The sequence below is a fragment of the Vulpes lagopus genome, chromosome 3 (genome assembly GCF_018345385.1).
Source record: "Vulpes lagopus strain Blue_001 chromosome 3, ASM1834538v1, whole genome shotgun sequence".
Classification (NCBI taxonomy): domain Eukaryota; kingdom Metazoa; phylum Chordata; class Mammalia; order Carnivora; family Canidae; genus Vulpes; species Vulpes lagopus.
Window position 1 is genome coordinate 48,845,490 of NC_054826.1, and position 11,479 is coordinate 48,856,968.

The window sequence follows — 11,479 nt, forward strand, 5'->3', positions numbered from 1 at the left end:
TTGTTGAACATGATACTGGGTCAAACCAACGCCTTCCTAGAGCTGACAAGGGCCTGTGGCTGGCAGCATGTCATCTGTGTGTCACACATTCCAGTGTGACCACATCCTGGCTGGATGGACAGGACTTGGGGCAGAGCCCCTGGACTCTTGGAGGTGGACTGGCGGACTTGGAGCCCGAGGCAGAGAAGTGAGGGATCCATGGGTGTGAGCAGAGGTAGCCTTGGGGCCTGGGGCTTCCTTCCTCTGGGTGGTGATGGGACGACCCCGCCAGTTCTGCCACTGGACCTTGCCTTCCTCTCCAGCAGTCCCGGGGCTAAGTAATACTCCCTTGCTCCAGATCCTTTAATATCTTTAGCCTCCAGGGCATATCTTGCAGGTGACCTTCGCAGGACTGTGTTGTGATAACAAGAGTGCCCATGATAGTCCCCATTTAGGCTAATGGGCTTTCTTGGATTCCCTCAGTTGATCACCACGTTGGGTAGGAGCCATTTTTTATTCCCTTTTGTCTGGTGAGGCTGCTGGGCAGAAAGAAGGGACAGGACATGACTAAGGTCACACAAACTGCGGGTAACACAGCCGAGACTTGAGGGCTCATCTGTGATGCCAGAGCTGACTTTCTTTCTTTCTTTCTTTCTTTTTTTTTTTAAGATTTTATTTATTTATTCATGATAGACATAGAGAGAGAGAGAGAGGCAGAGACACAGGCAGAGGGAGAAGGAGGCTCCATGCCGGGAGCCCGCACACAGGACTGGGAGCCTGACACAGGACTCGTTCCCGGGACTCCAAGATCACGCCCTGGGCTGAAGGCAGGCGCTAAACCACTGAGCCACCCAGGCGTCCCCCAGAGCTGACTTTCTTAACCACACTCTTGTGCCCTGGAGGTACGTGTTGTCACCTTGAATTTTGGCGGGCCACTCCATGGACATGCCTGATGTTATCTGCCATCTTTTCTTTTTTAAAAAATTAATTAACATACATATTATTAGTTTCAGAGGTAGAGTTCAGTGATTCATCAGTCTTCTATAACACCCAGTGCTCATTACATCATGTGCTGTCCTCGATGCCCATCACCCAGTCACCTCTTCCCCTACCCCTTCCCCTGCAACGACCCTCAGTTGGTTTTTTCTGATTGAGTCTCTTATGGTTTATCTCCCTCTCTGATTTTGTCTTGCTTTTTCCCCCCTTCCTTCCCCTATGCTCCTCTGTTTTGTTTCTTAAATTCCACATGAGTGAAATCATATGATAATTGACTTTCTCTGATTGACTTATTTCACTTAGCATAATACCCTCCAGTTCCATCCACATTGTTGCAAATGGCAAGATTTCATTTTTTTTTTTTTGATGGCTGAGTAGTATTCTGTTGTGTGTGTGTGTATGTATGTATATATATATATATATACCACCTCTTCTTTATCCATTCATCTGTTGGTGGACACCTGGGCTCTTTCCATTGTTTGGCTATTGTGGACATTGTTGCTATAAACACTGGAGTGCAAATCTCCTTTTGGATCCCAACATTTGTATCTTTGGGGTAGATACCTAGTAGTGCAATTGCTGGGTGGTAGGGTAGCTCTATTTTTAACTTTTTGAGGAACCTCCATACTATTTTCCAGAGTGGCTGTACCAGCTTGCATTTCTACCAACAGTGTAAGAGGGTTCCCCTTTCTCTGCATCCTCACCAACACCTGTTGTTTCCTGAGTTAATTTTAGCCGTTCTGACTGCTGTGAGGTGGTATCTCATTGTAGTTTTGATTTATATTTCTCTGATGCTGAGTGATGTTGAACATTTTTTCATGTGTTGGCTAGCCATTTGTATGTCTTCTTTGGAGAAATGTCTGTTCAGGTCTTCTGCCTGTTTCTTGATTGGATTATTCTTTGGGTGTTGAGTTTGATAAGCTCTTTCTAGATTTGGATACTAGCCCTTTATCTGATGTTTCATTTGCAGATATATTCTCCCATTCTGTAGATTGTCTTTTTAGTTTTGTTGACTGTCTCCTTTGCTGTGCAAAAGCTTTTTATCTTGATGAGTTCTCACTTGTTCATTTTTTGCCTTTGTTTCCCTTGCCTTTGGAGACATGTCTAGCCAGGAGTTGCTACGGCCAATGTTACCTGCCATCTAGTTAGTTGTGTTTACAGTTTGTCTCTCTGAAAGCCTTGGAGGGATTCTGGGTCACTGTAGAGGAGGCCGGGCCTGGATGATAGTTTCCTGTCACCATACACATCTGTGGGGGCAGGAGATTACGGCTAGTGAGCCCCTGCTGCGGAGCCAAGCAGAGGGGTGCAGCCATTCTACCGGGGAGCAGCTGGAGCTGGTCTTTGGAGCCCCTGGCAGCAGGCAGGAGTGGGCTGTAGTGGTGGAGCCAGTTGGTCATTGAATATATCTATTGGGACCCTATAGTGTGCCAGGCTCAGTTCTAGAAGCTGGGGGATGTATGCACTGGGCCAAATAGAAATCCTCCCCTCCCTAACCCCCAAACTCATGAGACTTGTTTTATTTCTGGCATCTGCTTCTCTTTCTCTCTCTCTCACTCTTTTTAATTAAATACACTTTTTGGGGGGAGGGAATAATTTAGATTTACAGAAAAGTGGTAAGGATAATACAGATACTCTCATCCGGCTTTCCCCACGGTTCACACCAAACATTACTTCCCCTGTCACAGCTAAAAAACTGATATTGGTACATTATTATCAACTGAATCTGGACTTTATGTGGATTTCACCTGTTTTCCACTCCGGTCCTTTTACTGCTCCAGGATTCAATCCAAGCCCCTACATCACATCCAGTGCTCATGCCTCCCCTGTCTCCTGTGGTTGAGGACAGTTCCACAGTCCTTGCTTTTCATGACCATGGCAGACCTGGGGAACACTGTCCAGTGTCTTCAGGAATGTCCTCCAGTTTGGATTTGTCTGATGTTTTCTCTTGACTAGACGGGGAGTGCTTTCTTGGTGCCTATTTTCGGGGGTACTGCATGACATCACTGGTGGCCTTCACCTTCTGCTGGCTCAGGCAGCATTGCCAGGCTGCCCCTGTACTGCCCCCCCACCCTTGATCAGCTGTCTTTCTCCCTACCTTCTTCATGGTGAAGTTGTCCTGTAGGGAGGGGCATTGCAGTAGGAACCACCTATCTCATGGGAGGGGGTAGGAGGTATCGTCATGGCTTGGGTGGTCTGACACCATCATCCCCACTCTTTCCCTTACTCCCTGGGCTCTTTGAAAGAAGAGCTGAGAACAAGGCCTGTCAGAGAGTGAGGCCTGTAAGAAAAACCTTGAAAGGACTAGGAGTATTTCATCCAGTGCAGGGGGGTGGTTTAAAGATTTGTCCCACAGTATTTTAGGCCCCCGACAGTAGACAGGATGGTGGGCCTGTCCTGAGCCAATTCCTGTGGACCCAGGAGGTGGCTGTTGGCTTGGGTGAGAGCATCTCCCTGTTGGTCTCCACCAGCTGAAATCTCACCCGCCCTGCTCAGCCACCCATAGGCACCACCTCCTCCAATGAAACCTTTCCTATTCTTCCTGAGTGGCAATGCCCTCCCTGACTATGCCAGCTCCTCCTCTCTCCATCTGTCTCTGTGCTACATGCCTCCCTTGCTCCCTTGCTCCCTTCCTCCCTTCCTGTTCAGCTCAAAGGACTCCAGGCTATGGCAGTGTCACACTTGTGCTCTCTTCTGCAGGACCCAGCCCAGGGACTGGCACAGAGGGCATGGCAATCCCTGGGTGATGTGCTTAGCAGAGGCACATGGCATTGTGGCAGAGGAAGGGCTTTGTCCATCTCTAACAGTCCAGTTCAAGATTCAGCTGCACTACTTCCTAAATGTTTGACTTTGGGCAGGATGCTTCACACCTCTGAGCCTCATTTGCCTCATCGCAAGACAAGCCAAAGAATCAGTAGTGCCTGGCTCCCAAGATTGTCATGAGGGTTAATTGAGTTTGTCTCTATGAAGCCCTTAAGACTGCCTGGCATCTGTTAGGTACTCAGTAATTATTTGTTACAGAAAGAAAGCACCAGGAAATCCAGACTATCATAGATTTCCAGGTTGGCAGAAAATTGGACTAGAGATGCCTCCTTTATATTAGCCTAAGTCAGCTAATTTCTATAAACAACCTGAAAACTGCAGTGATTTAATGCAATGGAAGTTCATTTCTCATTCACATAAAGTCCCAAAATGGCTGGGGATGCTCTGCCCTTCACAAGTACCCAGAAACCCAGGTTCCTTCCATCTTGTGGCTCTGTCCTCCCTGAGGCTGTGTTGGATCTTCTCTCAGGCCTGGCAGTGGGGAGACAAGGGGAGATGTGGAAGGCTAAGTGGAAGATGTGGATACAGCACCATCACTTCCGTCTTGACCAAGGGATATGCTCCCACCCAGCTGCAGGAGTGGCCAGGAGACCCAGGCAGGCCATGTGCCAGGAAGAAGAGAAAAGGATGGGGTAAGATGTGCCTGTCACTAGCAGAGGTGGTAACTCCTCTCATTACTTCTCAGCCTTCCACCATTCTGGTATCAGCTTCATAAGTTGGGGGCATACTCCTAAACAACATATAATATTAATAATTTTTCTCTAAAGTATTCAATTTTTAAACCATATTTTTATTTAGAAAAGCTAGCTTGAGAACATCTTTGAAAATGGCGAAGCAGTGTCCCCTGCCATAAATAGCTACCAATAATTGCAGGGCTGTTCCATTCCAGCTAGCTGGTGCCTGCCAAAGTTGTTGAGTCTGTTTAAAAAAAAAAAAAAAAGAAGAAGGACATTGGCCACAGCCAGAAAGATGAGAGGTTGACCACGGAATAGCACTGCCTGAGGGCAGCCCGGGTGGCCCAGCAGTTTAGCACTGCCTTCAGCCCAGGGCATGATCCTGGGGTCCCAGGATGGAGTCCCACGTCAGGCTCCCTGCATAGAGCCTGCTTCTCCCTCTGCCTGTGCCTCTCTCTCTGTGTGTGTCTCTCATGAATAAATAAATAAATAATAAATAAAATCTTAAAAAAAAAAAAAGGAATAGCGCTGCCTGAGGCTTCTTTGATGTTCTCAGAATGTTCAAGTGAGAACTCAGCAGGAATGTGTGAAGCCTAATGCCATTTAGCTACCAGGTCCCCATCTTACCTCAAATCGCCCCAGGTCATACTGGTGGCCCAGGTGCCACACTTTGGGAAATGCTGCCTTCAGAGACAACTAGCACACAATATGTACAAATCCAAAACTTGGTGCAGGGAGAGGTGGATGAGATTCACCGTTTTACCTCATAGCATGTTTGCATCTTGACCTATGAGGGAGGGATTAATGTGTCACTTAGCCAATAGGGAAACTGAGGCCCAGGGCAGGACCTGACCCTCTCTACCCACCCACCCCAACCCCTTCGCTCCCACTCTGAGGGCCATACGGCAGATTCCAGTGCCCCTTCCACCATCCCTGGCTGCTGTCTTTGGTTGGGGAAGGCTTCCTTCTGTAGATGCCGCTGGTCTGGACCAAGATAGTGTATTCATGCTGCCCTCCGTCCTTCTGTCCCTGGCACCCATCACCTGCCCGGTGCATGTGGCTGTGTTTGCACAGGAATGCTGGCCTCCCTGGACTGCTTTGAGGAGCCGGGAAATCAGAAGGCAGCCCTGGGCCTGTTTGGGAACTTGTCACCCAATCACTGGCCCAGTGGGTGAAATTAATTTGTTTGGGGACAGCATCAGTTGCTTCTGGAACCTGGGAAACTGCTTTGCTGCATGCTGTTGAAGGGAGGGCTCCCCATGTGTCCCATCATGCCTTTTTGATATTGTTTTGTCCTCTGGACTGCGGCAGAGTCCTCAAGTGATTTGTTCACAGAGTAGAGGCGTCAGCTTCCTCGCCTAGTTCTCCTCCCCCATGTCCCATACCTGTCAGTTACAGCAGCGCCCCGCCCCGCCCACTGGGAACAGGCAGTGTGCCCGGGCTCCCAGGCCATGGCCTAAAGGTATTGTTACTCCCCTAGTGGAGGGGAGGAGGTGGAGGCTCAGGGAAGTGGGATTCATTCATTCATTCATTCATTCATTCATTCATTCACAATTCATTTAAAGACTTATTGAGGAGGATTCCAAGGAAAACAAGACTGACTTTGTCTTTACCTTCGTGATGCTTCCAGGCTAGTGGGGAACAAATATGGGCAATGGTGGACAAGCAGTGGCATAAAAGGTTATTTTTTATTGTGGTGAGTACTGTGAAAGCAGGAAAAGTAGATGGGGGTGGCAAAGAGTTTGTAGAGGAGGAACTAACTGGATTAGCTTGGCCATCTGGAACTCTTCCTCCAAAAAGATCCTCCCAGACTGCCTCTTCAGTCTGATTTGGGTCGTTCCCTACCCCTTGCTTGGCCAAACCTTTATATCACCCCTGGACACATCCTTCGGATCATTTAGTGTATTTTGTCATTTAACGTTCCTTGTCCACGGAGTCTAAACTCTTGAGAGCAGGGACCAAATCTATTTGCTCATTGCCTGGTCCTTGGTGCTGACACCACAAGCCTGCACACAGGATGGTGCTCAGAGAATATCAAATGAAGGAAGGAGAGGGGCAGGTTGGAAGGGGCCAACCCCAAAAAGGTGAGATGCCCCACCCGCCTGGCACCTGGCAGAGAGCTCCAACTTCACTGAGATTGGATGCTTTGTTACCAGATCTCTGTGTTTGGAAATGTGTCTAGTTTTCTCCTAAGGGTACATCTGAAAGGATTTATTTCTCTAGCAGTGAGAATGGAAAATGTTTCCTACTGACTTTGTCTTGAGGAATTGGGAAATCAGACATTACTTGGGCCTGCCCAAAGTGGGAATGGGTGGCTGGCTGCCTGTCCAAACGGTGTGCCACTGGGTAACCCCCCTCCCCCATCCTCACTGGCTTCCCTTGCTTGGAATGGCACAGTAGCCGCCACAGAGGTTGGGAAGTTGGGAAGGAGAGGACATTTGACATTCCACACTCAACCGCAGCCTAGGGGTTAGCCCTAATTGTTCCCATTTTGAACAGATAGGCTCAGAGCGATTGAGGGCTTGGCCCAAAGTCACGTAGCTAGCAACGTAACAGAACCAGCCCCTAAACTCAAGGCTTTCTGACCCCAGAAAGTAATGCCTTCTGTTAGATACCTGACCCTGGAAGCTCAGCTTGCTCAATTTTCAGTTTCAGTTGAGCCTTTCTGTTCAATCTAGAATGGGTGGGTTTCCCTAATCACCAGGGCCCTGTATACCAACCCCCCCCCCTCCACAGCCCCAGGGCCTTGTCAGGTCCCAGATGGGCCTAGGATACTACATTTTCAGAGTATCCTCAGTGACTCTTTTTTTTTTTTTTTTTTTTCCTCAGTGATTCTTAGGATTAGGTAGGCTGGGAAAAGCCCTGAGGAAGGCTTCACGGTTGTAATTCAAATGTAATCCTGAAGTTGAGTGTCACACATCTGAAATAACTTAATTGTCCATGATCAGGAGTGTCCTGAGGGATTCAAGAGTTTAGAAAGCCCTTAGAAGATGAAGTGTGATTTGGAGATGATTGTTTTCTCTGTAGATGAGGACACTGAGGTTCAGAGGATTCACACAGCTGGAAAGGGACGGAGCACAGCTTTCCTGGACTTGACTCCCATCCCTGTCTAGTTTGCTGGGGGAGGCGTTTGCATCTTGGTGAGTGCTAGTTAGGTACTCAGATCCTTGCCAACGATGCAGCTGGGGGTTTCAACCCCTCTGTGTCCCTGGTACAGAGAACTAGACCTGACTTGTTCTCCGCAGTCAGATATTTCTGGAAGGAGGGAAGTGAGATGTTTCAGATGTTGACAGTTGGGGGTGGGGGTGATTATAGAAGTAAATGTGTCCTGAGTGTCTCCTGGGCATTGGGCCCGGTGCTACACACTGTAAATAAGTCATCCTATTCATTTCTCACGGGGGGCTTTTACTTCCCCATTTTGCAGGTGGAGGCAACTGAGGGGAAGTGATTTGCCCCAATATTGGTGTGTGTTAAGGTTCTGGGCTGATTAGAAATCAATATGCCTCGAGAGGATGGAGCCAGCCCCCGTTTTTGGAGTTGGGGGCACCTGAGGTTCTGAAATCTGAGGGGCTCCGTCCAAGTTCACCCCACAAGCCGGGTGACAGGGGGCTGGTTTCACTCTCAGACCTGCCTGACTTTCCCCAACTCAGCTCTGGTTGCCCAGGTTGTAAAACTGGGTCACACTCAAAGCCAGGTGGTTCGTCAGAGCTGAGTTAAGCCTGAGTCAAAGGAGCTTTGAGAAGGTTCTCCCACCCACCTCCGCCCCGCCCTGGGTCAGGGCTCTTGCAGCGGGGCCACACAGGCGCATCACTCCACTTCGACTGCTGCCTGCCCCGCACTCACTGAAGCACAACGAGCCAGCCACTCAGAACGCAGCTTGTTCTAGAGCTGCTGTTGCATGCTGCACCTGGGACCTCTGGGCTTTTGATCCTGGTGCATGCACCTGCACTGAGTGTGTCCTTGGGATGATCCCATCCCTAAATAGGAGATTTGTCTAAGATCTTCTTTAAGAGATGGTCTGGAAAGGTTCTTAGAGAGATCCACCTGTGTCTGGAAATCCCAAGGAGAGACTATTATAATTGAGTCTATTCCTGCTAAAAGAAAATTGCCAAAGAATCAGGTGCATTGTCCTCATTGCTGGAGGGGGCCGGTTTTGCATTTCTCCTGCCTCCACTTTGAGCTCAATGCTGAAAGTTCCCATTAAGAACACTCCATGGGAAAGGAGTAGAGAGGAAGAGAGCGAGGCCCAGAGGTAGCTTTTAATGTTTCAAAACGCTGGTGCATTCTGCCCAGGTACCCTGTGTGGGCAGATTAGCTTGCAGGACCTGGTTTCTGCTGGCCAAAGTCATCCTACCACCTCACAGGGTCTTCCTGTGGGCTGCATGCCATCAGTGGACACCACAGATTCAGGCAGGGAGCTCTCCCTTGGAAGGAGCCAAGGAGACTTGGCTCTGAGTCTCCCACCAGACTGCCAGTGCCTTGTTCTGCCTTGGTAACTGCTGGGTCCCCCAGGCCTAGGACAGTACTGGGCACACACACTAAAAAATATGTCGAATAATAAATGATCAGAGTTTGAATCCCAGCTGCATTTGAATGACAGCTCTGCTACTTGCAGGCTCTCTGATTTCCTAGCACCTTACCCACATCATCAAGGGAGATAGTGGCAGTACCTTCTTCCTGGGGGACAGGAGCACTTCAATGACATAATGATGGTAGGTTGCCCACCATGACACCCTGCCGTTGGAAGTGCCCAGTACATGTGGCTGGGATTATTTTTTTTTTGCATAGGTATTTGAACATTGATACAGGCTACCACATCCATCTCTGGCCCTGTGGGTGGCAACGTCACAACTGCAACCTTGGAATCTAGAGCATCTTGGCAGTAACAGCCCGGAGAAGAGAGGGTATATGGATTTGGCCAAGGGAGAGGAGCTCTGGGGAGGGCCACCCCTGTTGGTCAGAGAAGTGCCTGTGTGTATGCAAGTGTAGCATGTGTGTGTGAAAATGTGCTTATGTCTTTGCCGAGGGCCCATGGGATGGCCATCAGTGCCCCAGCTGGTCTCACAGTCTGGGGCTCCCCAGTGTGGGGACATGGACTTGGCATCTGCCCTCTCACTGGGCTTAATTGGTCTGTGCACTTGTTGCCTGGAAAGATATTGCACAGAAGCTGTGATATGTAGGAATGTCCAGTGAATGAGCCAGACCCAGCAAGGTCAGTGACTTGTGAGTGGCTCCTGGGTCTGCTGCTTCCTCAGTGGAACTTCCTGCCAGGTAACTCTGTGCTGTCTTTTGAACACATTCCAAGCATTTCCCTCACTTGGTCCCTTATAGCAGCCCTGTGGGGAAGGAGTTGCCTATTTCACGGATGGGAAAAATGAGGCCCAGGGGGTCACAGTCTACCCAGCTGGCTAAGGGCAGTTTAGTGTTCGAATGCAGATTTCCATGGCCCCACCTGGACTTTGTGATATGAGGCATTAGGGCCCTGGACTCTGTATTTTATGCACCCTCTCTGGGGCATTGTAGTGGTCAGAAGAGTGGAACCCCAAGCACTACTTCCAGGTTTGTGCCCTGGCCCTGCTTAGTACAGCCAATCACGGCACCTTTCTGGGATTGATTCAGTTTCCTCAGTTGTGAGGTGGGGAGAGCACTGGTGAACTTCTAGTAATGTGAAAGTTCTAGAAGCAGTCTAGCCCTTCAGAGAGTCCAGTGAATACACATTTGTGGTTGTTATTCCATATGTGATTTGTTACAAAAGCAATTTAAGAAACAAAAGGGCGCTTGGGTGGCTCAGTCACTTAAGTGTCCGACTTTTGGTTTCTGCTCAGGTCCTGATCTCATGGGGTCATGAGGCCCCATGTCCAACTCCACGCTCAGCAGGAGTCTGCTTGAATATTCTCTCTTTCTCTAAAATAAATAAATGAATCTTTAAAAAAAAAAAAAGAAACAAAAATGTTGTCTGTGTGTATAATACCTGGAAAGTTACAGGTCACCCTCTTCCCTTACCCCCTCCCTGAGTGGTATTTCTCAGAACACCCGAAACACTGCTGGGCAGGGATGGGGATGCTGGTTTCCAGGAGGGCAGTGGGGACAGGAGAGGAAGCACAGTCACCTGCCTCCATACCTGGTCTGGATCCAGGGAACATGTCCTTTGGCATGCCCCCACGCTTCTCTGCTGGCAGCTCGGCTTGGTCAAAAGATCCCCCCAGCACTTCTGCTGAGATGGTCTCCATCCCTGCTCACACCTTGTTTGCTCCTTTACTCAGTCATTCATGAACTGTTATCTGTGAACACCTGCTGTGTGCCACACACTGTGCTGGAGCTGGGGAATCAAGCTAAACCCCACAGACTGTGGTACGTGCTGTCATGGAGCTTCTGTTCTAACAGGGAAGGTGGACAATTAAATGAGCAAGAGTTTTTAGAGTAAGAACATCCAGGGAACTCTGGGGATTCTGATCAAACTTTTCACAGGGCTGGAGGAGGGCCTCCCCACCGTGTCACCCTCAAGAGCTTAGTGATGAGCAGAGCTGGGTGGATCCCAGGTCAAGGGGGCCAGTCCTGCCCAGAGGCAGGGGCAGGAGTGACGTGTCAGCACACAGTGAACTGGAGAATGCATCTGGGGCATGATGAGAGCATGCCCTTGACCCCTCAGCACGGCAAGGATGGGTTTGAGGTGAGGAGCCAAGTTCGATTTGTGGTGTGGCAGCCTGCAAGTCTGGGCTGTAGAGGTGGGCCAGGGTGCAGCCCGGCAGGGGGCAGGCGAGCAGCTGCTGGCTCTTGTGTTTAGTCTCTCTGCCAAGAGGCTTCTTTGATTCATATTTTCCACTCAGACTTGGTGTTTGGAAAATGTTGACCTTCAGCTAATCAAATGTCACTTTTTAAATTGTAAGTCACATCCTATTCAATTAAGAAGGGGACAATGGATCCGTGACTTAGTTCGTGGCCTGTTGGCAGGAGGCAACTTGACGGCACTTGAGACCAGAGAAAAGACAGGTGCCTTATCATGTCTCTGG

The 11,479-nt window shown here is 49.3% G+C and overlaps 1 protein-coding gene across 4 annotated transcripts in view; it reads left to right on the plus strand.

Annotated features, from left to right (window-relative positions):
- The window catches only part of ERGIC1 (endoplasmic reticulum-golgi intermediate compartment 1), a 103,678-nt gene that overhangs the window by 8,204 nt on the left and 83,995 nt on the right, over nucleotides 1-11,479 (plus strand). For 3 of the 4 annotated variants that reach the window (XM_041747404.1, XM_041747397.1, XM_041747398.1), the window contains one exon: nucleotides 4,265-4,427. The exons of the other annotated variant lie outside the window; for it this stretch is intronic. In XM_041747404.1, coding sequence (XP_041603338.1) covers nucleotides 4,265-4,427 — 163 coding nt within the window. The remainder of the gene's footprint in view (nucleotides 1-4,264; nucleotides 4,428-11,479) is intronic. 4 annotated transcript variants of the gene reach the window in all.